Raw genomic sequence first — 25,298 nt, 5'->3', positions numbered from 1 at the left:
ATTTACTGAGTACTTTATAATCATAAAGCGTCCATTGATTTAATCATTGCATACAACTTGACCCTCTAATAATGGTTCATAATTAATCGGGAATAAAATTACCGTTTTACCCTTTTAATTATGTCTTGTTTCCTTAAGTACCATTGACTCTACTAGTGAAGGTTAATTCATAACTAACTTATGAATTTGAGCTCAATAACCTTTCAGTCCCAAAAGTCAACCCTCAAGAGAACCATCATTCAATCTCTTGCGAGAAGGTATAGATTCCATATCTGTATACTATGTCCCCAGCCATCTATATTAATGAGTTCCCAAAACAAAAGTTTTTAGCCTGATCATTCTGACAGACCCTAACAGGTGAATCAAAGAACTCATATAACATAAACATGAGTTCATAGTAACCTCAGGATTAAGATCTATTTGTATATGATCATCCGTTGATATATTTAATTAATACTTCGAAACGATATTTAACTAAGTATTAATAAACATATCTGGTCCAGTTCTATATATTCTCTAATATATAAAGCACCTCCACTAAAGTGTCCTACCACACTAGTGATCCGGATCTAGATCACATGTATTCATAATACTAGTGGACCGTACTTGCAGTAATTAATCTAAAGATTCCATAACTTTATTTTACTGCGAACTATTCAAGTTCATTTATCTCAAACACAATCCTCTCGTACTAATACGTGTTTGAGATTACATTCATGAACTTAGGAATTTTCCTGATATTTACATAATATTATCATAGAATAATATAGTCCATAAAATATATGCATAACAAATTCAATTTATTTATTTATTTCAAAAAAACAATGTCCACTACATATGCTTTCAGGGCACATTTCCAACAGGCTGCCCCCTAGCATCTCGTTTGTCGGGTTGGTAATCTTGAGGTGGCTGGCTCCTGCCTCCACCTCTTTCTTCATTCCTCCGACCGGCATTCCCTTTGCCTGAGTCGGCCTCATTACAACCATGGCTGTAACGCCCCAACTCCTGGGACCGTTACGGTGTGCCTTGTAAACAGTGCTAAACTCGATAATCGAGTCGTTTGGCCAAAATCGTGAACTAAGTATGATTAGCGGATGAGGGATTAAACATTTTGGTCAAGATGTAACGTTTCACTAGAACGTTTAGTTTATACATTGGGATCCCGAAAATATAATCTCAGAGTTTATTACAGAAAATATTTACAACAAGTCGTTCTAAGCGGCAAAACAGGGTTCAACCCTAGTTCCACTTTAAACCTCGGCCGTGGCGGAAGAGCAGCTGCATATGTACACATCATCACCTAAGCTCTCCAACTCAAGGATGGTCCAGCTTCCTCTTGCCTTTACCTGCACCACGTAGCACCCGTGAGCCGAAGCCCAGCAAGAAAACACAATATAACATGATATAATATCAACTATAACCATAGTAACCATTTGGAACCAATGGTCCATCCAGATAGGTGACACTAGCCAAAAGTCACAATAACGAGCATCGCTCCCTCTAGCCACGTGATGATAGGGTCACCATGGCTCAACTGATAAGTGTTTCTTTCATAAGCTTGGTTAGGATAGGTGCATGGTGATTAGTCACCAACATAACCTTCCTCACGACTCTAGAGTCGAAACTATGGACAACGTCCCTTAGCCATGTGACAAACGGTCACCGGGGTCATATACCTCGGCTATAGTCATCTGGTCGTAGACCAGGCAAGCGCTTATAGTTCTCATTGACCTTCCGGTCGGTCTAGCATTAATACCCCATATGAGTCATTCAATGCCGACCTCGATTAGATCCAATCTTTAATCGGCCCGGCACTCACAACGCACTGCCATTTCTGACCCTTGGGTCGGTAAAACACGACCAGTGCTCAGCCCGTGGTGAACTCAACTAATAAGTCACAACTTCACAGACGGATCTGACACCATTGTCGATGCTGACTAATAAGTCAGCGCCATACACAGGTAAGCCATGCCACCAAACATATATCACATGTCCAATGTCCATAAGCAAGGTATTTAGCATGCTTACTAACAGATACCAGTACAATTAGGACCATGCATAACCACAGAGGCTCAAGCTCTGAACAATATCATACCCAGTATATAAAGCATGTCCTAATCACATGTTTCTCATGCATCATATGCAATATATCCAGCAATCCAACATGCACTAATAATAGCCATGCATGTCACGTTTAATAGTCAACCAACATGCACCAAGAATAGCCATGCATGTCATACATAATAATCAACCGACATGCATCATAATAGCCATGCATGTCACATATACACAGGGTGCAGTTTTCTTAGCTCAAAGTCGAGCTAGAATGATTAAGAGAACGACCCTTGAGAACGATCAACTTTTAGTCCTTTAGCGGTCACCTAGTCATAACCAAATATAAGATATCATCAATAAAAATGATCAACATAAGTTCCCAAATCAATATCTAGCCTCTGGGACATCAATCCCCACTTAACCGGGTACTAGGTACAACCCCGAGGCCTATGGCTTGAATCCCCAAGCTTAAAAACATGTTTTTGGTCAAAATGACCTTAAGGGCCACGACCCTCCCCTGCTGCGCCCCATCACGCCCTCAAACAGAGAGGGCTTCCCTCTGCCAAACGCCAAGGGTCGCGGCGCAACCCTGCTGCGCCGCAGCGCCCAGCCCAGACTAGCTAAGTCGGCCACACGCACCAGAATTTCCCCTGTGCTATTTCCTCTCAAACCAGTCCTTCAAACCACCACAAAACCTTTTCCTAACATACAATTAAACCCCCAAATAATACCCATAGCTCACCCTCATCAAATCCCAATCAAACCAACACTAAAACTCCCTTTGATTCACACTCTCCACATCAAAATTCTAAGGTTGAAACTAACAACCAAAACAGAGCATAACTTGAGTTCAATGATCAAAACTTACCTTAAAACCTTTTTTGAACTTCCCACACAAGCTAAATCAAGCGCTCCAACCCAGCCTTTAAGTTCCCTTGGTTGAATCCACACCTAGAACTCAAAAACCTCAAAGGAGGAATGAAGGAAATTGTGTACGGGAAAGGAAGATGAGAGTCTCTGTTTTTGTCCTGTTTAGTCTACCACTTTCTACAGCCAACAGCCACCTAAAGTCACATATATCCTCCCTAAAATGACCAAAATACCCTTGTGTCATCCAAAGCCTCTAAAACCATCACAAGGGCAAAATTGGTACTTTTTGCTTAACCCGTTAATCATAATTAACGCTTCCCAATTCCCGCTATTCTCAATATTTCCAAATACCAATAAATCATATCCCATTACCCTTTAATTCCCGGTAATGCTCTAATCATCAATTTCACCCCGAGACTCGAACTAAACCCCTTATGACTAGACCGAACACTTGCATCTCATGATCGTCTCATGTCGATAAGCTCGAACCAATCCACCTTATAATGTGGCTATATTAATTAATCACAATCATGCACCCAAAATATACAATTACGCCCACAGTGGCTAAATTACCAAAATACCCTCACAATAATAAATTCTCCCATATGCATGCATCCACCATCATATAATAATATAATTCACGTAAACATGCATATAATCATTAAATACTATAATAAATCAATTATGGCCCCCCCCAGCCTCCTAATCAAGGTCCCAAACCTTATTAGGAAATTTGGGGCATTACAATGGCCATCTCTGAATCTTGATTGGCTATGGTGGGATCGACTATTCCCTCGATTGTCCTCCCGGGCCGGAAACTCCTGAGCGTTAGAGGGTGGTCTGCGTTGGTCGTTAGGTCCCCGTGCATTACCATGCCGTGGGGGGCCTCGGACCGTAGAGCCTAACTCTGAGTTCCTCCTGTTTCCAGGATGATGTTGTCCTCTGCTCTGAGGGTTTGGCTCGTCGCCCCTATGGCGTCTAGGACTGCGAGGCTGCTGCCCGGTCCTATTCTGCCTCTGTTGTAGGGGATTGCCGCGACCAGCTTGGGATGGAGGATGTGCCTCAGGGTCTCCTAGCGGGACATCGTCCTGAGGCACCGATGGCTTCTCGGGCCTTTGCTGGCTCAAGTGAACATCGCAAAGGTGTGTGTGTTATCACCGATTTTTCATCTTGAAAAGATGGTTCAATGCTTAGTGCAACCTAATTTTTGACAAATTTGGTGATAATTACACTATAGTAAAGTTCAAGTTGAAAAACACTTTACTTTATGCACTAATGCAATGACTCCTATAAGAGAGAGTTCTTATTTAATCAAGTGGGGGATATGTTATATTTCAAAATATAATGATTGATTAAATAAGTGTTACAATAGATAACTATTTAATCTTGTGGTGGGAAGTTATATTATTTTATAATATAATGTAAAATTATATTATATTATAATATAATGTTTTAGATTAAATAAATGTGACAAAGTGTGTCACATATTGTAACATATAATAGAGAGTTACAATATTTAGATATATAAGATATATCCAAGTAATGTAACATATTTGGTGTTACAAATTTGTAACTTCCAAATATTACCCTTTATTGTGTAAATTGTTGTTACACAATATTGAGATGAATTTCATAAAGCCATATGTGATATGACTGTTAGAGATATGATTTTAACCCCAATAATGTGTTTTGGGGGTTACAAAATCATTTGGGAGGGTTTGGAACCGTTTGGAAAAACAGCACAATTTTTGTGCTGAATTTGGTCAGTGGCCGCGGCCACTAATGTCTCTGGCCGCGGCCACAGGCCAAAAACTGACCGAATTTTCAGTTTTTTCAATCTTTGTTGAACAGCTCAAAAAACCCAAATAACTCCCAAATCTCTTTTTTAATTCCATATTAATCCAATTAAACATTGGTAACAGCCATGGGGGTTGGTGGAATTTGAAATTCAAAGGGTGTCTCTAAACTCTATAAATAGGAGCCTATAGCTCACTTGTAAGACACAACATTTTCTATCCACTAGAGCACTTGGCTAGAAACACCTTGAGGCTTGATAATTCCAGAAAGCTTTTCCAATATCTAAGAGAGATCCCTTAGTTCTTGAGTTATGGGGAAATAAGCTTTTGGACAAAGGTTTTAAACCTTGTTCAAGTTGGTGATCCCCAATCCTCTTCACTTAGGTTGTGTAAGTGAGAGTTTGATTGTGTTTCTGTTCTTCTTTTTATTCTACTTGCTTTTCTTCCTATTTCTCTTGTTCTATTTACTTGTATATTTTGTTTAAGAGTTGCAATCTTTTCATTTGGTCTAAACACTTTATTTTACTTGTAATCTTTTGCTTAGAGTTGTATTCTCACTATTCTCTTCTTCATCATCATCTTCTTCCTTTCTTTAGTTTATTTGTATTTTCAGTTATAGAGTTGTAACCTTATTTAATCAATCTATATTTACTTGTAATATTATTGCTGTTGACTGTGTTTTTAGCCAACGACGTGAGAACGTCAATAACAACAAGCCTTCAAGAGAATGTAAACGACACAGACAGTTTAATCAAGAAAAGTAAATAACACAAGAGATTTTATAGTGGTTCAGCCCCAATATATTGGTAATAGCCTAATCCACTTACAGTTATGATTTATAGATCTGTACTCAAGATCAGATGAACTGTGCCAACTGAGTTTCTTCAGTACCGATTGCAAAAATACAAGGATCCTTTCAAATACTAGCACTTTCTCTCTCTAGAATACTCAGATCCAAATTTTCTCTCTCTAGAATACTCAGACCCAAAAGTCTAGAAAGAAGAAGCCCCTCTCTAATCCCATAAGCCCTCTATTTATAGGCTTAGGGTCATACATCTGATATCCCCTAGAATCGGGATATTTTATTATATTTATTACATTTAAATTACAAAAAACATTCAAAATGTAACAAACCCCCCATTTGTGGGAAGAATGAGAGATTCCCGCATATCTTGTTGAAGTTGTTTCTGGGAATCTTGACTTAGTCCTCCTCTAGCTAGTTGATCCACCTCCTACTGACCACTCATGCAAGTGCTGGTCGGACATGTGCATGGTGGTAGGACATGTTTTTGTGGGTCGGACAAGTGCATGGTGGTAGGACATGCACTCCTCTCCTCTAACATGCCATATCTCTCCTCTAACATGGCACTCTCCTCTAGCATGCCATATCTCTCCTCTAACATGGCACTCTTTTATTTGGGCAACCATGCATTTGTTGAACATATGTATAAAGACCAAATTCTTGGGCTCTCCTCGGACCACATCCTTGGGGTCTCCTTGGACCACTCTCCTTAGTTCTCCTAGGATGCACTCTCCTTAGCTCTCCTAGAACCACCTCCTTGGGATCTCCTTGAACCACACCCTTGGGATCTCCTAGGATGCACTCTCCTTAGCTCTCCTAGGAACACCCCCTTGGGGTCTCCTCGGATCACACCCTTGGGATCTCCTAGGATGCACTTGGCTTGGTTATGACATCTATCAAGTAGTCCAAACTCTTCACCAGTCTACCGGGTCACTTTATCACAACTCTGAGGAGTCAATGTATTTATTGACTATTAATCTGTCTTTTACTGACCATGCACTGCCGCTTGTCACCTTTATTGCCACGTCATTGATCTCCAATTTTTGGGGATGACAATTTCATAGAGTTGTAATATTATAATCATTTCCATTGAGGAAAAACATTTTATCCTAACAATAAGCACCAAGGCTTGATCGCTTCCTCCATCAGAGCAGGACTGAGCACGCTATGGTTGGAATCATAAATGTTGATGCACCACGTTGGAATGGAGACTTCAATGGCGATCCAATGTGCAGCTTTCTCGACGTTCAAGGCAAAATATACTTCACTCACATTTTGCCATGATACAAGGAATTGATTATCATCGCCCTTCATCATTCTCAGCACTTCGTCGTCCCATCTATACTTAGTGCCGGTCTCTCTGAAATGATTCCAACGACCTAGGCACACCTGGGGGAAGGTGGTGTTCATGATCGCAGCATCCTGCCGAAATGCAGCATGGTAAAAGTGGCGTTGGCGGCGTAGCATGTGCAAAGCGGCATCAATATGCTAAAAAAACATACAAATTCGTTAGTGCCATCAATATATTTTAAGATTGAATTGAAAACATGAATGTAATTTACATATCGAATCCCAAAGGCAAGTCTGGACTGTGTGCAACTGTAAGAACCATGCCACACCGTGCATCCCAGTATACACGTTGCGGTCTCTCTTATTGTCGATCTTCCCGATGATCCACTTATGGAAGCTCTTCTCCTGCTGTGGGTCACACTTCCTCAGTGGTTCAGCAACTAGCCCCTGTTTATCTAGTTTGATCTTCTTTGTTGGGTCGGTGAAGTCATCAAAACGCTTGGGCCTGCATTTCTTCCTGACAACTTCAAGGCCAGCTCTCCTCGGGCTGCAGTACTCGTACACTGGGACTGTCAGCATCACTGGTAGCTACAGATGTCTGGTCCTGTGGAGTGGAGGGTTGATCACCGCGCTCGTAGTTTGCATGCAAGATATCAGACTCTGTATCTGATTTTACGTCGGTGGATAGACCTGAGACCAGTGAAAGCAGCTGCGCCAACTGAGCCATGATCGTGGTCTGATTCTGTAGTAAGGTTGCCTGGCCCTCCTCAACCCTCTTGAGCCTCTGCATCAATTGCTCATAATCAGGCTGGGCAACCTGACTAGATGAAGCTGCACAGGCCTGTGAAGTGCCCTCCTCAACCCTCGGGACATCCTCATAAAAAATGGAGGCTTCCTTTGCAACTTCTGCTAGCTTCTCTGCCTCATTCTCAGGTACCACTACTTCATCCACTGCAGTCCCAGCCTCAAACTCAGGGAATAACCTGGAATCAACTTCTGGGAGGCTATTGTAGTAGACTACCTCACCGGGACGTGGCTTCAGCATGGAAAATACCACTAACTGCATTGTTGAATAACATGTGTCAGAAAAACGTTAATAAAATAAATCGTTAGTCAATTAATTTGTGACATTTAACAAGATAAAATGGAACTTACTCGACGATTGACGAATATAGGAACCAACAGAGCTGTCGAAATAGTGATATCAGTCTTCGTAGCCCAGCTGAGCATCCTCGAAATCTGATTCCCACTGTTCTCACCGAACTTACTCCCGAGAGAAGGCATGGCCTCAAAAGCCCAGTAAAGAAGTGCGGGTGCATAGCAATTGAAACTATACTTCGCCTCCTTCTGTTTTTTGCTTGACCCCTCTTTCTTCTTCTCCTCATAGTGTTTCAATTGCTTCTTCATGTCCTTTTGAAGGCCTTTGCTAACCTTCTTAAATGACAACTTCCCCCAAGGGTACTTGAAAAAGTAATCAATATCCTCAACCATCCTCAGGGAATCTCCCCATATCGTTGTTGTCTTCTCTGGGGCATTCAGTACCCCCTCTATCAAATAGCATAAACCCAGCTTAAATGCATCTTCTCGGTTTGTGGAGGCCTTCAATGCATCTTCCAACTGACCAAAACTAACCTTCGAATCACCATTAAAATATTCCTGGATGATCCGATCACTTGAAAGATGCTCTTTCAATTCATCTGGGGACGGTGATTTCCCAAGATTTAGCCCGGTAACTAGAGCAAACTCTGCAATACCAAATCTACATAGAGTGTTGCCCAGGTAGAACTGACCCTCTTCAGGATTCTTACTTTCTACCTTACGCAACATTAGCTGATGCAGCAAAACCCTAGAAAAACTAAACAGTTTTGCCTTAAAGAACTGTCCCAACGGGCATGCCTGTGCCCTTTCAATAAGACCATGCCTCTTAAACTGCTCTATAAGGGTATCCAAGTAGGCACTGCCCCTATAAGTGACACGGCCAGGAAAGTGTTTCTCCAATGGCATAATAAGTTCAGGCATCTGGAAAAAAAAAACAAAAAAAATGTTAAAAATGTAAAACAATCTGGTAAGGCAGTTACTATCGAGGCAGAAACAATCGAGTTCTATCGAGTCTTATCGATGCCTATCGAGGTGGGTTCCAAAATCACAAAGAATAATATCGTCGGGTTAGTATCGAGTCTTATCGAGGCCTATCAAGGTAAGGAAAAAAAACCAAAGTCTAGTCATATCGAGTCCTATCGAGGCCTATCGATTCCTATCGAGGTGGGTCCTAAAAACCCCAAAGTCATGTATCATCGAGTCTTATCGAGTCCTATCGAGGTAAGGCAAAAAAACCAAAGTCTAGTCATATCGAGGCCTATCGATTCCTATCGAGGTGGGTCCTAAAAATTTCAAAGCCGTGTATTATCGAGTCTTATCGAGTCCTATCGATTCATATCGAGGTATGTTCTAAAATTCCCAAAGCCTTGTATCATCGAGTCCTATCGAAGCCTATTGATTCCTATCGAGGTGGGTCCTAAAAAATCTCAAAGCCGTGTCTCATCGAGTCTTATCGAGGCCTATCGATTCATATCAAGGTAGGTTCTAAAATTTCTAAAGCCTTGTATCATCGAGTCCCATCGATTCCTATCGAGGCCTATCGAGGCATAGTCTAATCCATTCCTCATCCTATACTATCGAGTCCTATCGATTTCTATCGAGTTTCATGAAAATATAAAAAAAAAACCCAGATTTCTTCATTGCCAGCCCCGATCTATCCTATGAACAAAAATCAACAAAAAAAACTAGACACATACACATATTGCAGATTAAAAATGAAATCCCTCACCTTCTCTTTCTTTGAGGTTGTTTCCTAAAAATTTGGTCAGCTTGCTCGACGTTTTCTCCTTCCCCTTCTCCGATCGTCACCCTTTGGGAGCCCTTGTTCGTGGTCGTGGTCGTGGAAGACAATGAAGGTTGGGTTCTACGGATTCAATCGAGACCTATCGATTTCAAAGTTTGCTTGGTTCGGGTATTTTGGGAGAGAATACGGAGAGTTTGAGAAAATTATACCAGGGGTATTTTGGGTAGTAACGACATTAGTAGTTCCAAAACGGGAGGCTTATAGGGATAGGGTATTTTTCAAACGGAGTGTCACTTATTACATTAAAACTCAAATTATTCATACTGCCCTGCAAAGCTGCTTTTGAATAAATTTGTCGTTTTTGCACACTTATTTTTGACGTCATAATTGTTTTAATTTGAGATAATAATTTTCAAGTTAGAAAGATTGTGTTTAGTAAAATTTTTGTTTTTAAATTTTTTAAATGCAAAAATAGAAATATTATTTTTGTTTTTGTTTCTTTATTTTTAAAAAATAAAAATATATTTGGTAACTATTTTTGTTTTTTGTTTAAAAAATAAGAAATGTATTTAATAACTTTTATTTTTATTTTTTGTTTAATAATACAAAATGAGGTATTGATTTGAAGAAGATAAGAAAAAAAAACGAAAAGTAAAAAACTGTTTAAAAAAATTTTAAAAGTGAAAAAGTTATATTTTCAAAATTTTATGAATTTTAATTAAATATTTTAAAAATAATAAATAAAAATAAAATTATCAAACATTATTTTATGTTTAATTATAAAAATTTTAATTAATTAAATAAAAAAATATTTTTTTAAATGTTACAAAACAGCACCTTAGTTTATCGTTTTTCTTTTTGAATAAAAGGAGGGTATTCATTAACAATGATTAACAAAGTTCCGATATCATCTCCAATCGAAAAATGATTACTGTCAACGAGTTTGTATCTTTAATGACGAAACTAAGTGTAATTCTAATGAATTGTCTAAAATAACTAAATAAGTAAATTTATACCAAAATATATTAAAATGAGTTTCCAATAGATGTTTTATCTTTTAAAAAAATTATCTTCATCTATAGTACATAACTATTTATCTATGTAAACATATAATATTAATTTTTTATATTTTTTCTTACATTATTCACAAACACATAAAATCAAACACACAAATATATATATGCTCTTCTCTTTTTTTTTTCTTTCTCTTTTTATATATTTATATATATAGTTATATACCTAGTAAATGAGTTTTATTTATATTTTATAATATTATTATATTTCATTTTTTAATAAATTTTTATTGTTATTTTTTTATGGGTAGTATTATAATATAATTATGTGATATGATATATGAGTAGATTTTATAAATATTAAAAGATATTATGATATTATTGATAGTTAAAGAAAATATCTAAAATTAATAGAAAGTATTTAAAAATATAGTATTTAAATGATATAGAGAAAAAAAATAGAAAAACTGATGTATGGTATAATGTAAAAATTTAGCGGTAAAATAGAAAAAAATATATTTTGGAGAAGTATTTCAAATAATAGAGTAAATCATCTATTAAAAGTGCTCTAACTTTAACTTTAGGAAAGAAAGTTCCCCCAACAATTAAAAAAAGGAAAAAAAAAAAAAAGACGTGCTGTTTATTCTATTTATCCTCTACGCGATGTTTGTGGTGTCTTCTAGCTTAAATTATTCATATGCTATTGCCATTAATGGTGTCACCGTGCAAAGTTGCTTAGGGGCATATTTTGCGTTTAAATAGTTTAAAGCCAATTATATGAAAAAGTTCTTTGTTCTTTGGTTTCTCCCCCTAAGTTAAGTATTAATATCGCATTAATGTATCATAATTTAAAGCGTTATATATATATATATATTAAATAAAAGCAACTGGAATGTTTGTTTAGTTTTAAAATTCTAAACATGCTTATTTAAATGTATATTTATTTTTATTATATTTTTTAATTATTATATAAATTTTAAATAAATAAACAATATCATACAAAAAAATAAAAAATATTTAATATATAATAGAATTATTTACAGTTCTATAGTATATACAAATATTTATATCAATAATCTGTAATAATTTATATATATATGACATCTAAACACAACATTGATATGGAAATATATTTACAGGACTACATGACATATATATAAATTATAAAAATTAAAAAAATAATAATAATAGAAAAGTCATAGTGTATCAACTTTTTTTGTTTATAATATGTCTTAATATTTTTTTTTTTGAGAATTTGATAAAAAAAAAAAAATTCAATCACTTGATAAAAAAAACTATCACAGAAATTGATATGTGTGAAACCTGAGACTTTTCTCATGTCGCAAAGTCAAAAAGGAGAGGAAAGAAAAAGTTTAATTATATATTCAGTTTTTTTTATTTTCTTTTTCTTTCTCTCTCCCCAACACTCTTCTCCTCCTCTTCTTCTTCTTCTTCTCTCGGCAACCCATGGCAAGGCACCAGACCCAACCACCACCGGCCACCATTTTTGACGCGCGACAGATCATCGGTTTCGCCTTGCTCCGGCGACCTCAACTGCCAAGCAGCACCACCCAACTCGCCATCAATCGTTCGGAATCGCCAGTAAAAGTTTTGGTCTGTCAACTTTGACTGTTTTTTTCGACCAACTCCGACCACCTCTTGATGAGTGGTTGATACCCTTGGAACCAGCGTGGAGAGATGAACAAAACCCACTAATTCATTCCGATCAACTTGCTGTTTTTCTCCGGCAAGATTTTGGGTATCTTCACCATTTGGAAGTGTTTTCCGGCGACACCGGAGGTCATTTGGGCGAAGGAGCTGTACTTTCGTGATGTACTCATCGAGAGGATCATTTTGATATATGCCATGCATATATTCATCGACGTTTCCGGTACCGCTGCCAACCGCTATAGTGCACCACTTGGGTGAGGTTCCGGAACTTGAAATTTTAAATATGGTCATATCATATGTCATTGGACACGATTTTGAATAAGGAATGCTATGCTGATAATCATTTTCTCATTTGGTGCACGTAGGAAAAACGTGATATTAAAATCGGACTAAATCATTCTAAGATTATCGTTAAGCTTAGGATCGTCGCTTTGGGCTCGGATTAAATTCTAAAGAGGTAGGGACTCAACTAGACTATTGGACTTATTTTACTCGTATTAAATTTCATTCAATATATTCCAATTTTGATATTTATAAAATGTTTGAAAAATTAAAAACTTAACCTGCATGTTTTCTGATTTGTTCTGAGGGCACTGAGTGCCAAATATATATTTTTGTTCACTTACACTACACCAAATACCCCATTCCATAACACATAAATATAACTTTATTAAAAAAGCGTTATACTATCTAATGTAAAAATAAAAGCGGTAAATAATAAATAGTTAAAAAAAAAAGGCGGGTTAGGAAATTGTTATACTTTCCTTTTCCCTCTCTTCCCGTTCTATTCTCTAGACCTAAACCCAAAGCTCTCATTTTTTTCCTCTAATCTAAAAACCCTGTCTCTAACCCGGTATCCTCACTCACTCTTCCCCGATCCCTCTCCTTCTCTCTCTCTCTCCTGCTCCCTCAACTACGACGGTGAGGGGATAGACGAGGCTTCAACCACGGTGGAGGTTGACGGGGCTGACATAGGCTCAGCGGGACTGCCGGAGGCTCGACGATGTGGACTCGCTCTCTCACCTGTCTTTATGGAGCCCGACCTTCCCTAGCATCGGAAAACGGCGCAAATGACAGGAGCTCGTGGGTCTTGTGAAAACGACGGGCTCAGGGTCGTGGGTGGCTCGGTCTCACGGAGGGGGTGGGTGGCTCGGTCTCGCGGAGGGGGTGGGTGGCTCGGTCTCACGGAGGGGGTGGGTGGCTCGGTCTTGAAAGTAATAGCTGGTTATGGAGAGAATGGTAAGTGTATTTACTGGAGAGCTTTATCTCTGATGTGTTGAACTTGTAGAAATCTAGTTATGAGACACGCTAAAGAAATTGGTAATATAGTTTCATTCTTGTTTTTGTACCAGTATAACTTAGAATACTATAAGGCCTTGTTCTAATTTTGTAATACAAACATGTGTTAAATTGAATGTTATATGCTTCAGTTCAATATTTTCATTACCACAAACTTTTTGTGTCTTTGTGTGTAAAAAATTACAATACTACTTATACAACTCTTGGTGTGTATATTTATTTTATTGTCTTTATATGGAAGTAAAATCTCAGATTTTGAATCTGTTAAGCAAAAGCTTGAGTATTCCTTATGTGATCAATTAATTATGTAGTCAAAATAAATATGTATTATTGACTTGCAATCTTTTATACTTTATTCACCCCGTAAATTCCATATCTGTGCCCGACCCTGTGCAGCATCACTCTCTGTATCATCAGGCAATAAAGTCTTTTTTAAACAAGAATTTCAGATTGAGAAAAGAGAAATGAGAATCGCATCGAAGGTCAGTGATTCTCTGCTTCATATGTTGCTAATTTTCTTTTTCCCACCTTTTCTTATCTAAAAATATTGTGACTAGGTACCCGAGATTCTTACTGCTGGTTCCAAACTAGAAAATATCATTTTTGAAATTGTCAACTGTGAGTGTATTGTGGATGATACTATCCGCGATGAAGAGAAAACTGGTCTGTCACATATGCTAACAATAAAGGCTGATTGGCTTAATTTGGGAGAGTCTGTCCGGTATACTTTCAAGCATGGGCGCTGCATTGTTCCTGCTATTCCTTTATCTCAAATTGCAGGAAACTATAGCTTCTTAGCTATCCATTCTCGCCATTCAAACCTTAGTCTGAATGTTGAGGTGGGAACAACTATGTAAAAGCTATATGTGATGTTTTTGTTTTGTTGGTTGAAGTAGTTTACAAACCATTACTTATTGGACCATTGATATACTCCATATGCAGGTTCATGTCAAACCTGCTATACCAAATCCAAAAGTGGAGCATGATGGAAAAAACTTCTCCACGGTCATTGAAAATAATAAAAAGGTACAAGCATACAACTACTAATTGTCACTTTTACATTACTTTTCAAAGAATATGCAGTTTTTATCTTGGCACGGACTAACCATTGTAATAATTATTTTTATTCATCTATAGAGTTTCACAGACTTTAGGAAGATAGATCTTCCCTTCTTGTACACATTTCATGCTGGATTTAGGAATTCTTGAGTTTCTTTATTTCACTGCAGGTCTTTGAAGAGGACCTGTTAAAAATTGGCTCTGTAGTCCAAATATTGGAAGAAAAATGTGTCAAGCTAAATGAAGAGAATGAAAAAATTGAGCAAACTATGAAAAAATTGCAAGGTTTTGACTGGCTAGCACATCTATAGCTATTCTTTTTTATCTGCTGGAATCATTGTAAAAATGTTTTGACATATCTAAAGAATCTACTTGACTAAATCCACCATTTAATTTTGTGACACTGACATGTCCTTCCATGCTAGATAGTATACCTGGGCGCACTCACTCGGCTTTTAAAAATTATTGTAGTGATGAGACGATACCCTTTTTTCTATTGTGTGTCCTGGGCCTTGTTTTTCTAGTTTTAGGACATATTTGCTATATTAGAACTTTGTTGATTGAAGTACTTAACGGGATCTTATATTTTTTGTAAAATTTCTAGATTCTACAGAACGATATCCATTTGGTCTCAAAAATCAGTTGTCCTCGAAAGAGGAAGTGATGGAGAATATAGAAAAGATGGGTAACTCTGCTGCTGCGGTTCTTTGCATTATTTCTAGGGGAATTCCATTCCAAGAGCCAGAAAATCATTTAATGAAAGACACAATAGGAGTGGTTGCTCTACTTAGAAGAGTTCGACCTCATTGCAGCCAGCTAAGCAGGTCAAACATCTCATGTGTTTGCATTTTCCCAACCAAAACACTATCTTGTCGTCCTTTTATTTTATTTTTTCTTTATTTGGTTCTAACTTGTAGGTTTGTCTACATTTAGGATACTGTCAGAATACTTGGGTGCAGATAAAATGGTTGATGTTGTCGTTAGATCTTTCGAAACTGTCAGTACTTTTATATGTCAAATGCCTTTGCTTATTGCTGTCTTTGGTTTAGTTTAGTTTGCTGTTCACTTTACTTGGTTGTTTATGTGACACTCATGCTAGTTGCTTCTATCTTTTTTATTACTGGATTTTACTGGGTGGTGGATAACTTATGGCTATCTAGAAGTTGGAAGATTGAACTTCTGAAGTTGCAAAATAATGATACAGTATTTTTGTTTCTTGATCATTCTCACCAAGTACTAAGAGGTTGTTTTTGCTTTTTTTTTTTCTTGATGCATTTACCAGTTGGGTAACCGGAGTCTTGGATCCAGAAGACAATGCATCTGGAGATGTTGTTACATCAGTTAAAAGGTAGGCTCTTATTTGTTATTTTTTTTACCTATTTATGTAGTTTCTGCTTTAATAGTTGGTGTAATTTGTTTTTGTCTTTTCTGTATATATACTCTTTTGTATCATTACTTCTTTAATGAGAATTGATTCTATTAATTCAGCCGCTAAGTTTGTCACTAAGTTTGATTCTATCTGCTTTTCTGAATTCCATTGAGCAAGGAAGTTGTCTCGTTTTGCTTACCTTTATGTACATGTTTCTTTTGAAACTTTACACAAAAGTATTGTTTTCAAATTGTTTTTTTCATCTGGTCTATGTTTTTTGCATAATAAAAGAAAGGGAAGACATAAAGCATAGTAAGAAGAATAGCATTAGAAAAGGTGATAATTCCTCTTTGATTTTTTATTTGTAAGCTGTAAAGTTGATTTTACTGTATTTTCCTTTTTAATGTTAGTGTGTTTTACAAATGGTAGTATCCTTTGCCCTGTGATGGAAAAACTCAATGTTGGAAACAATGCCTTGTTTCTAGATTACTTTGTGCCTGATGATGAAAACTTTTATTTTTGTATTGATATGTGCATTGATTTCATTTTGAGCCTCCATCTTTTCTGCTCTCACCATCTTTGGTACTCACCATGATCCATTATTTTATTTTATTTATTTATTTATTACTATTTTCTCATGTTGGCTGTGGTGATGATGATCTGTGTTTGCTGTTGGTGGTGGTGAATGCCAAAGGTGATGGTTGAAGTGGTGGTGTTTAAACCTTGAAGATGTGATTGGTTCTCAATGAATTTTCAATGTTCATGAAATTTCTAGCATTAATCTCTGAAGGCATTTATATATTAAAATGGTCTCTTTTTACAGCTACAAAATATATATTTTATTGCCTTATGTAATAATATGAAGATATTGTCATTTTTTTTTGTTAGTTTTCACTTTCTTTGCATGCTTATTTGCCCTGTGACGGAAAATCTAATTTTCAGAAGCAGTTTCATGGTTTTGCATTATAAGCCTTGTCTCTCTCTCTCTCTCTCTATATATATATATATATATATACATACATACGTACATACATATATATTGCTCTCTCTCTCTCTATACTTTTTCACCAGAAAAAGTCTATTTTACAGAATCTATTGTGAGTGCTCTTAAGGCTTATAATGAAAATTCTCATGTACACTATTAATAACCATATTAGCTTATGAGATCTGAGGGATTTTGAATATCTAAGTTTGTTATTCTCTGTTTTATAATGCTTTATTTGATTTATCACCTGTTAATAGATTAGAGGAAGAATTATTTAAAGATTACCTTTATTATTAATCTATTTTATAATGCATGTTTTTGAACACTACTTGACAATGCCTTTATAGAATTGAGTACCTAAAGGTAACACTCCTATGTTCCAGGCTTCTCTAACTATGGTTCGAGGTCCGGTACTGGATGAAGTACACCAACGACTCAATCCATGGATATATCAGGTGATTTGCTGCTCCAAATATAACAAGATCATACAGTTGTTTTAGACTTGATATATCAAACTGTAATTGGGTAGGATTGATTAGATAACATGTTTGGAATTGTGTTCTCAACCTAGGGACATTATTCCTTATAATTTCAGTAACAAACCCAAATGTATGCACAAATTACTAGGGTATTCAAGGAAAAGGAGCACGCTGAAGTTGAGTTTACTGTAAGTTAACTTCTGAAATTGATCTACCAAGAGCACAGAGAATTTTGTTAACTTTGTTTTTCATATATATATAGTTGTCAATTTATTGTTTGCTGATTATGTTATTCTATTTTTAGATTGGACCTATACCCGTGGATGATAGCATAGGAAAAGAAATCACTACTCAAATTACAACAGCCTTAAAGACTAATGGAACATTCTACACAGATTCTAACGGACGTGACTTCATTAAGAGGGTATTCTAAATCTCTAATACTTAAATTTGATAAGAGATATTTGAATCACACACTGTGCTACTTTATATATCATTGTACATTTAAATATATGGAGGTTGAAGATCTTTGCGGTTTATTTTCAAGTCTTTATTCCATCTCATGGAAGCATACATGAAGTTATTATCCTGTGTGCTTCTGTTTCTTGACGCATTGAAACATACGACTCATATAGATATGTTATGGTATTGATTCAATTTATTCTCAAGCTGCATTGATCTTACCTCCATTCCATTTTACAGTTTTTATAGTAAGCATCAATTATTGAGCATGTACTTAGTTCAACTGTCTCAATTCAGTTTTTGAGAGGAAATCCAAAAACATATGCTTTGTTTTTTTTTTCTCATGTTCAGCATTCTCTATGTATTATATTTCTGACTGCTTTCTTGCCTTTTGTTATTATTTTTCAGATTAATCTTGGAATATACATGCAAGACAGTATCTCAGAACTGTCAGTGTTGGTTGACCGTTCAGTTGGGGGATCCAGTTTAGTGGATGGTCAGATAGAGCTTATGCTCCACAGGTTTCTATTCTCTTTGATTTTTTTCCAAGATTAATTATTATTCCCTGGTTTAATGCATTTGATTTAATCAGCTAGGATTGCTTCCTCATGACTTCGAACAAGCAGCTTTGATTTTGTAGGAGATTGCTTCATGATGATTCAAGAGGAGTTGGTGAGGTGTTGAATGAAACAGTTTGTCTTCATGATAAATGCGAGGGTTTAACTGTAAGTATACCATTTTCCAACCTCTATTTATAGTTGAGTTGATAATGGTGTCTATGAACAAATTTTCAAATGACACAGGGAGAACTAATAGACTCAGGTCCATACGGATATTTACAATAAAGACGACCAAAGAAAATATGATATTTTTTAAGCTATTATTTTCTGTTTGATTTAGTTGTTATTTCTTATATTAGACCCATTTTGCAAGGTCTGATTCTAATCTGGCTTGAGCCCTGGGTGAGCATGTTACATTTTGGTACTATTTATTCTTAGCGATTCTTTTTTATTAAGACTCCTGTTTGGTCAGTAATGATATGTAATTAAATCTCCTCTGTTGTAGGTTCATGCGGCCAGAAACTGCACAGGGCATATTTGTTAACTTCAAAGACTTGTACTATTACAATGGGAACAAGATTCCTTTTGCTGCTGCTCAAATTGGCCAGGCTTTCAGAAATGAGGTTCTTAATTTTCTTATCTTTGGAATTTAGCACTTATGTTTGCATAGGATGCTCATATTATTTCTAATTGGTAACGGGTCTTTGTAACTAGTATTTGGTTCTTAAGCGTCTTATGTGATTTTAATCTTTGATAACAAATATTGTATCAAGTTTTGGTTGTAGTATTCAAATGCTATGATGTTATTCTTTTCTAGGATTTACCTTTTGATCTTTTTGAACCATACATATGTTTATACATATATTTGGTTGTCAATTATGATTATAACAGTATTAATATGTATATATTTTTATTTGAAGAATCAATCATGGTTGGATTCCCTTATCAACACTATAGTTGGAAATTTGAAACTCTCAATTTCAAATATTCATATCAGATATGAGGACAGTGAAAGGTGTGTAATAGCAAGTTAAATTTTATATTTTGGAATCTTAACATTCTTATTTTCTGTCTGAATTTTAATTTCCTATTCTCTAGCAATCCTGGTCACCTATTTGCAGCAGGTGTGACCTTGGAGAAACTCTTAGCTTCCTTCTGAGTGGGTCCAGGTAGAACCAATATTTAGTTTATTCTTGCAGTTACATATGTTGAGGGCATGTTCAAACTATGAAACTTTGATCATTTATTTGCTTCAGGTTTTTAGATATGGCACTGAAGAAGGCAAACCTGCTGATAGAATTGTCAAATAGCACACTTATATTCTGGAACCAATTACAGGAAATGCAAAGTATATTCTGGATGATGTCATTCTCTGTTTATCAAAGGTTTAATTTCATAATTCAACTGTGATTGGATACTTGGAGGCATGTTTTGATTGGCCTTGAAAATTTTTAGTATCTTGTTGTTGCAGGATGGATACAAGGATATGTTAAAACTAGCTGATAACTTTTCTGCCTTTAATCAACGCTTAAAATATGCGCATTTTCGTCCACATGTTTCCGTGAAATCTGATATCGTTCTTGGTGGAAGTATGCTTATAGAGTTGTATCTGACAAAGTGAAGAAGGGAAGATAACTTCTTTAGGACATGGCTTTGTGTATAATGCAAGATATATTTATATAGAATTAGTCAAAATTGTTAACTCAACGTAGCAGTTAATAGGAACTTTAATTACATTGTTTGGTATTTTTAAGTAGTACATACTACCTTATTGTATATCAACTTAACCTTTTAGATTATTTAATGATGTTTTTGTATCTATGCAATCAAGATATTTCTATTGGCATGTATTGCTTATATTGTATATATTATATTAGCTATAATAGTACTTATTAATTAGCTTGACAATTTTTTTTGCTGCTGAAATTACCTTGACTTAGCATGGCTTGAAATTTGTATTTTTGTTTAAAGGTGCATGAAACTTTCTTGCTTATAAATTATGTTCTCATATGTGTGGTGCCACTAACACTCTGTTTTGGTTATTGATTATAAGCCCTGCTTATTTTATAAAAAAATCTGCACATTCTTGTTGATTAAGATTCTAGGTGCTATAATTGGAGGTTTTACTTTGCTCTCTTTCATAGATAAAAGAGTCAAAGTTCCAGAGTATTATTAACATATTGGATTTATTGCATTGCATTTTAATCATGATTTTTTGTAGTTTTTGTGCTGTAAAGACTGTTATTTCTCTGTTCTTCATCAATTAAATTGATTAGTATATTTTCACTGTTAGTTGGAAGATATGCAGCTGTTGTTGACATGAACCAGGTTTTAACTAGAATTAGAGGTTTTAAATAGAACCAGCTGTTGTCGATTGCTAGGTTTATAAACATAAGATTTTTCGATATTTGGAAAACCCCTCAGAGCTATTGGCTCCAATTAAGGAGGATGACCACTTATAGACTTTCTAAAAACGTCGTGGGAAGATCCAGAGTTGAAATAGTTCATCGACCACATGAAAAGTAAGCTTGCATCCCATCCTTATGTAATTGGTAAATAGCACTGGTAAACATGTGATGTACAAACTGGTGTTGCCAATCCATCTATTGAAAAATAGCTTTAACTAAGTAATTTCAGAAGGGGATTATAGTATCAATTAAAATAATTATTGGCTACTTGTTCATTAAGAAGCTGAAGTCCGTATGAATAAAGTTCAAGCGCTCCAAGTCAAGTGTTGACTGGATAATACTGGCTATATTATCTGCTTTTGAGAAATATGTATTTTAATTTTTTGTATCCTAGTCATTTTATGTCTTGGATCATCTACGCAGACTGCTTGTTAGACTTCTGCTGGATTTCCTAACTTAGATAGTTGGATTTTTCAGGTGCCCGTCAGACAGTGTTAAGGGTTGTCAGGGAAAGCTTATCGGTACCCCTTTTGTTACTTATTTAAAAGAGCCAATATGTGGAGCCAATGTTGAAGCCGCTGTTACTAGATTGTTGTCACCTTTGAAGAGAACGCGTCCTTCAGTTAAGCTCCAGAATGGTAAGGAAAATGGATTTGAAAAAGAGGTTATTGAAGAACCATCAAACAGCTACAATTCTAAGAACCTGTCAATGGATGATGCAGAAGTAGAGGAAAAATCCAGCGAAGCGTTATTTCTGTGTTGAAAGTAGTAAATTTTAGATTCCTAGAATACTTAAAGAATATTTTGTTGTTGATGACAGTGTTGCATGTTTTAAACTAAATTGTGGATTGTTAATTCAATGTAGAATGTTTTTACTTTTTGTTATTTGAAAATCAAGTTCATTTGATGATGCTAGTATATATTAGAAAGTTAATTTTAATTATATAAAAAAAATTAAAATATAATAGAATAAATTAGTGTAATATAAATAAAATATATAATGAGAATTTAAATATATCTAAATATAACAATAATACGAAAATTGAGTTATAATATATATTACAATAACACTTTTTATGCAAAGAATTATGTTATGGAAACTTCATTATATAACACAAATAATGTGTTATACTAACACAAAAAATATGTTATACTAAAGTATAGTATAACACAAAAAATGTGTTATAGTAAAGTGTAGTATAACACAAAAAAAGTGTTATACTAAAGTGTAGTATAACACAAAAAAAGTGTTATAGTATCGACTATAAATAACATAATTCAACACTTATCTATATATTAAAATAACACAGAAATTGTGTTATCGTTGACAGTACAATAACACATATGTATAACACTGATAAAGTGTTATGTAAAGTACCCTGACCTACGATAACATAGTCTGCCTTAACACATTAGAAAGTGTTATCGTAGGTTTCGATAACACATTTTTGGTGTTATTAAAATCATTTTTTCTTGTAGTGTTATTTTATGCAGGTTATGATTTTTGGGTTTATTCAAATGTAGCTGTTATGCTGCCCAATTTTCTAAAATATAAAGGGAATATGTTTCTTTCTTTTCATGTTTACCTGCATTTGGTTATACCGATGAGAGCCATAGTGATCATGATTGGTGCACGTTGTTGTTTCACGACCTAGTCTCTGTGTCATCATAGGTAGATCAGGTGTCCACTCACCTGTAGGTGTAAAGACCTAGCATCTGTATACAGGAAGTGTTCTGAGCCTCCCCCTTGTGGTGGTTATCAGGTCTGTCTACCCGGTTTAGGATGTCGGATTTTCTATGGTGGGTAACGGGAACTAGGGATCTAGTGGACGGTGTGATGTGCACTTGTAGCTATGCTCTTATGATTATTTGTGGTTTCTCTATTTTGGTTTATACATGTCGAAGTATGTTTTGTTTTCAAAGCTAACCATGCAGGGGTTGTATTAAACTTTTGGGTCCTATGTTATTAGTTGTTTTCCTACTGGGCTTTATAAGCTCACCCCTATCTCTCCCATTCCAGAAGCCTAGTGACGCGAACGTGGAAAAGATGAATTATCGATGGAGTCAATGTGTTTAGCCTATTTCTATTTCGTGTCATTGTCTTATCTTTTGAGCATTGTTTATGTATTCGACTTTCAATCTAATGAACAGTATATCTGAATGAGCTATGAAATAGTTAGGGATGAGGAATGGTGGATGCTAAGTATTATTTTTGGTGTTTATGACTTATTAAATTTAACTATTTGGTGATTACATAACTGTAGGAATATTATTGTTTTATGTATAATGATAAATGATCATACTTTTTTTACTAATATTTTTATATATAATTATAGAAGTTATTTCATTATTTTAACTTATAATTATAGTACGGTTTAAAATAAATTAAATGATCATTTATAAAGACTATTTTTCAACGAGGGTCAAAGTTTGACCTTTGACCACCCAAGTTATGGATATTACAAATTTGCCACGGCCTAGGGCTCGGGTCGTGACAATATGTATGTCATTATTATTTTTAAATAAATATGATTTAACTATTTAAATTATTATAAAATATTTTTAAAATATCCTATTTTAATTTATTTAATTATTTTTGTTTAAGTTTATGTTTGTTTTAGTTTTTAAATTTGAATGACAACAAGAGATTATATATTATATATTTAATATAATATTAATACTATATGTAATTTTAAATTTAAGTTTATTGTTATTTTTAAAAAAAAAAAATTGTTGCTAGTTGATAGTAGATTATATTATATTATATGTTTAATATGATATTATTCTAATACGTGAAATTTAAGTTTAAATAAATTTGATTTAAGTTATAAAATGTATTGTTTTATTATTCTTTAATAATTATCATTGTAAAATATTTCAAAAATATTATATTTTAATTTGTTTAATTATTTATTTACTTAAGTTTACGTCATGTTTACATCATATTTATAGTCTAATGTTAAATATAAAAATATTTTGTTAAAGTTAACTGAAAAAAATAAAAAACTTTTATGATCTACACATTTTTTTTTTTATAAAAGAGATATATATTGTACTCTTAATCTCATTATAACGTTATTGGATATTGGAGCTCTATAATTCATGTATGTTGTTGTTCAGATTCCTAATTTTTCAACTATTCCCTAATGAATAATAAGTATAGTATGATTGCTCCTGTATCATTTTATGGTGGGGGTTCTTAATAGTTATATTTATGTAATCATCAACTGAGCTGATCACATGTAAATTATTTACACTTATGAATTTATTCATGGAGTTTTCATTTTTTTGCAACAATAATGTTTTGCCTATAAAGGTTACATAAATAAATATTTTGAGAGTATATAATAGGGCATTGGTCATGGCATAAAGTATATTTTAGACTCCCATATATTACACACTATTTTTACACTCACACACATGGCATGCCAAATCATCCATATTTTAAAAGAGTTTATTAATATGAATGTAATCCCATAATTTTACTTATTGGCTAAAAATACATCACTTACTCTTCATTCATCCTCCCATACGTACATCACCTTTAATTTACCTTTCACAAAAAAAAAAAAAAAAAAAAAAAATCTAGAGTTTTCTCTACAACCATCATCACTCCAATATACAACAACTTCATTTCACGTAACTCAATATTTTTTTCTTTATTCTTGCGGAATTAAGGTCCTTTCTAGATATTTACACCTATTTGGTAAATTGATTACATTTATTTTTCTTCCTATCATATTTTACACTTTTTTGTTTATGTTTTTATGGGTGATAATGGAAATCTCAAATTTGTATGAGCAGCAAATAGAAGGACTAACCAAAATTTCTTGTTTATTAATGGATGAAGTATTATTTTGTTTTTATTTTCTAAAATAAAACTGTAAGAACAAGCGAGATTAATTATGACATATATCTAGAGTTTTAATCATTATCATGGGCATGTTAGCTCTTGTCTTTGTATTAATAACAATATTAGTTTTTTTTTGTCTGTGTTATTTTTGTTTTAATAAAATAATGTACAAATGTAATCAAGGCCCATCGGCCCATAGAGGGAATCTTTGAGCTTATAAATAGAACTCAAAGGGCTCATGAGAATGATCTTCAGAGAATGGGAGAGAAAATCATTGTTCTTACGCAATTCTTTGTATCTATTATTGAGCTTGTAAAACCCGGTATACCCATGTTTTACTGATTGCAGGTTCTCTTTACATTAATAAGAACACTAAGTGGACGTAGGTCATTACCATCACTTGGGGCCGAACCACGATAAATTCTTGTGCCATTTATCTTATTGTCTTGAATTCATCTAATTTCTATCGTTTTATTTGACTACGT

General features: G+C 34.8%; 3 protein-coding genes across 5 annotated transcripts; all 3 read left to right on the top strand.

Moving 5' to 3' along the window:
- Positions 1 to 14,045: 14,045 nt before the first annotated feature.
- On the top strand, positions 14,046 to 15,168 carry LOC133815949 (structural maintenance of chromosomes flexible hinge domain-containing protein GMI1-like). Its single transcript, XM_062248702.1, has 4 exons — positions 14,046 to 14,120; positions 14,196 to 14,477; positions 14,581 to 14,664; positions 14,868 to 15,168. Exons 1-4 carry the CDS (start codon positions 14,103 to 14,105, stop codon positions 15,006 to 15,008), a joined length of 525 nt encoding a protein of 174 aa, XP_062104686.1. The 5' UTR covers positions 14,046 to 14,102; the 3' UTR covers positions 15,009 to 15,168.
- A 2,344-nt stretch (positions 15,169 to 17,512) lies between these two features.
- On the top strand, positions 17,513 to 20,119 carry LOC133815948 (alpha-mannosidase At3g26720-like). 3 transcript variants are annotated; one of them, XR_009884917.1, is made up of 6 exons: positions 17,513 to 17,718; positions 17,835 to 17,954; positions 18,401 to 18,513; positions 19,651 to 19,721; positions 19,809 to 19,937; positions 20,024 to 20,119. XR_009884917.1 is itself a non-coding variant. In XM_062248700.1 (6 exons), exons 1-5 carry the CDS (start codon positions 17,659 to 17,661, stop codon positions 18,945 to 18,947), a joined length of 414 nt encoding a protein of 137 aa, XP_062104684.1. In that variant the 5' UTR covers positions 17,513 to 17,658; the 3' UTR covers positions 18,948 to 18,954; positions 19,058 to 19,158. The 3 variants fall into 3 exon arrangements, 2 of the variants coding, with proteins under 2 accessions (XP_062104684.1, XP_062104685.1); XM_062248700.1 differs by lacking the exons at positions 19,651 to 19,721; positions 19,809 to 19,937; positions 20,024 to 20,119 and adding exons at positions 18,633 to 18,717; positions 18,912 to 18,954; positions 19,058 to 19,158; XM_062248701.1 differs by lacking the exon at positions 20,024 to 20,119 and having other exon boundaries at positions 19,651 to 19,818.
- An 818-nt stretch (positions 20,120 to 20,937) lies between these two features.
- Positions 20,938 to 21,867, top strand: LOC133815947 (ubiquitin carboxyl-terminal hydrolase 9-like). Its single transcript, XM_062248699.1, has 2 exons — positions 20,938 to 21,074; positions 21,438 to 21,867. The coding sequence occupies exons 1-2, from the start codon at positions 21,001 to 21,003 to the stop codon at positions 21,721 to 21,723; spliced, it is 360 nt and encodes a 119-aa protein (XP_062104683.1). The 5' UTR covers positions 20,938 to 21,000; the 3' UTR covers positions 21,724 to 21,867.
- The last annotated feature ends 3,431 nt before the right edge of the window (positions 21,868 to 25,298 follow it).

This window comes from Humulus lupulus, chromosome 2 (assembly GCF_963169125.1).
Source record: "Humulus lupulus chromosome 2, drHumLupu1.1, whole genome shotgun sequence".
NCBI lineage: Eukaryota > Viridiplantae > Streptophyta > Magnoliopsida > Rosales > Cannabaceae > Humulus > Humulus lupulus.
The sequence above is the reverse complement of the archived record's forward strand: the minus strand, read 5'-3'. Positions and strand labels throughout refer to the sequence as shown.

Excerpts from the sequence above, each read along its gene's own strand:
- LOC133815949 (XM_062248702.1), top strand. Across the intron at positions 14,478-14,580 it reads ACCTTAGTCTGAATGTTGAG|GTTCATGTCAAACCTGCTAT; the intron begins GTGGGAACAACT and ends CTCCATATGCAG. Across the intron at positions 14,665-14,867 it reads TCATTGAAAATAATAAAAAG|GTCTTTGAAGAGGACCTGTT; the intron begins GTACAAGCATAC and ends ATTTCACTGCAG.
- LOC133815948 (XM_062248700.1), top strand. The coding sequence starts at position 17,659 with ATGTATGCACAAATTACTAGGGTATTCAAGGAAAAGGAGCACGCTGAA. Across the intron at positions 17,719-17,834 it reads ACGCTGAAGTTGAGTTTACT|ATTGGACCTATACCCGTGGA; the intron begins GTAAGTTAACTT and ends TTCTATTTTTAG. Across the intron at positions 18,718-18,911 it reads ATAAATGCGAGGGTTTAACT|ACCCATTTTGCAAGGTCTGA; the intron begins GTAAGTATACCA and ends TTCTTATATTAG.
- LOC133815947 (XM_062248699.1), top strand. The coding sequence starts at position 21,001 with ATGACCACTTATAGACTTTCTAAAAACGTCGTGGGAAGATCCAGAGTT. Across the intron at positions 21,075-21,437 it reads GTTCATCGACCACATGAAAA|GTGCCCGTCAGACAGTGTTA; the intron begins GTAAGCTTGCAT and ends TGGATTTTTCAG.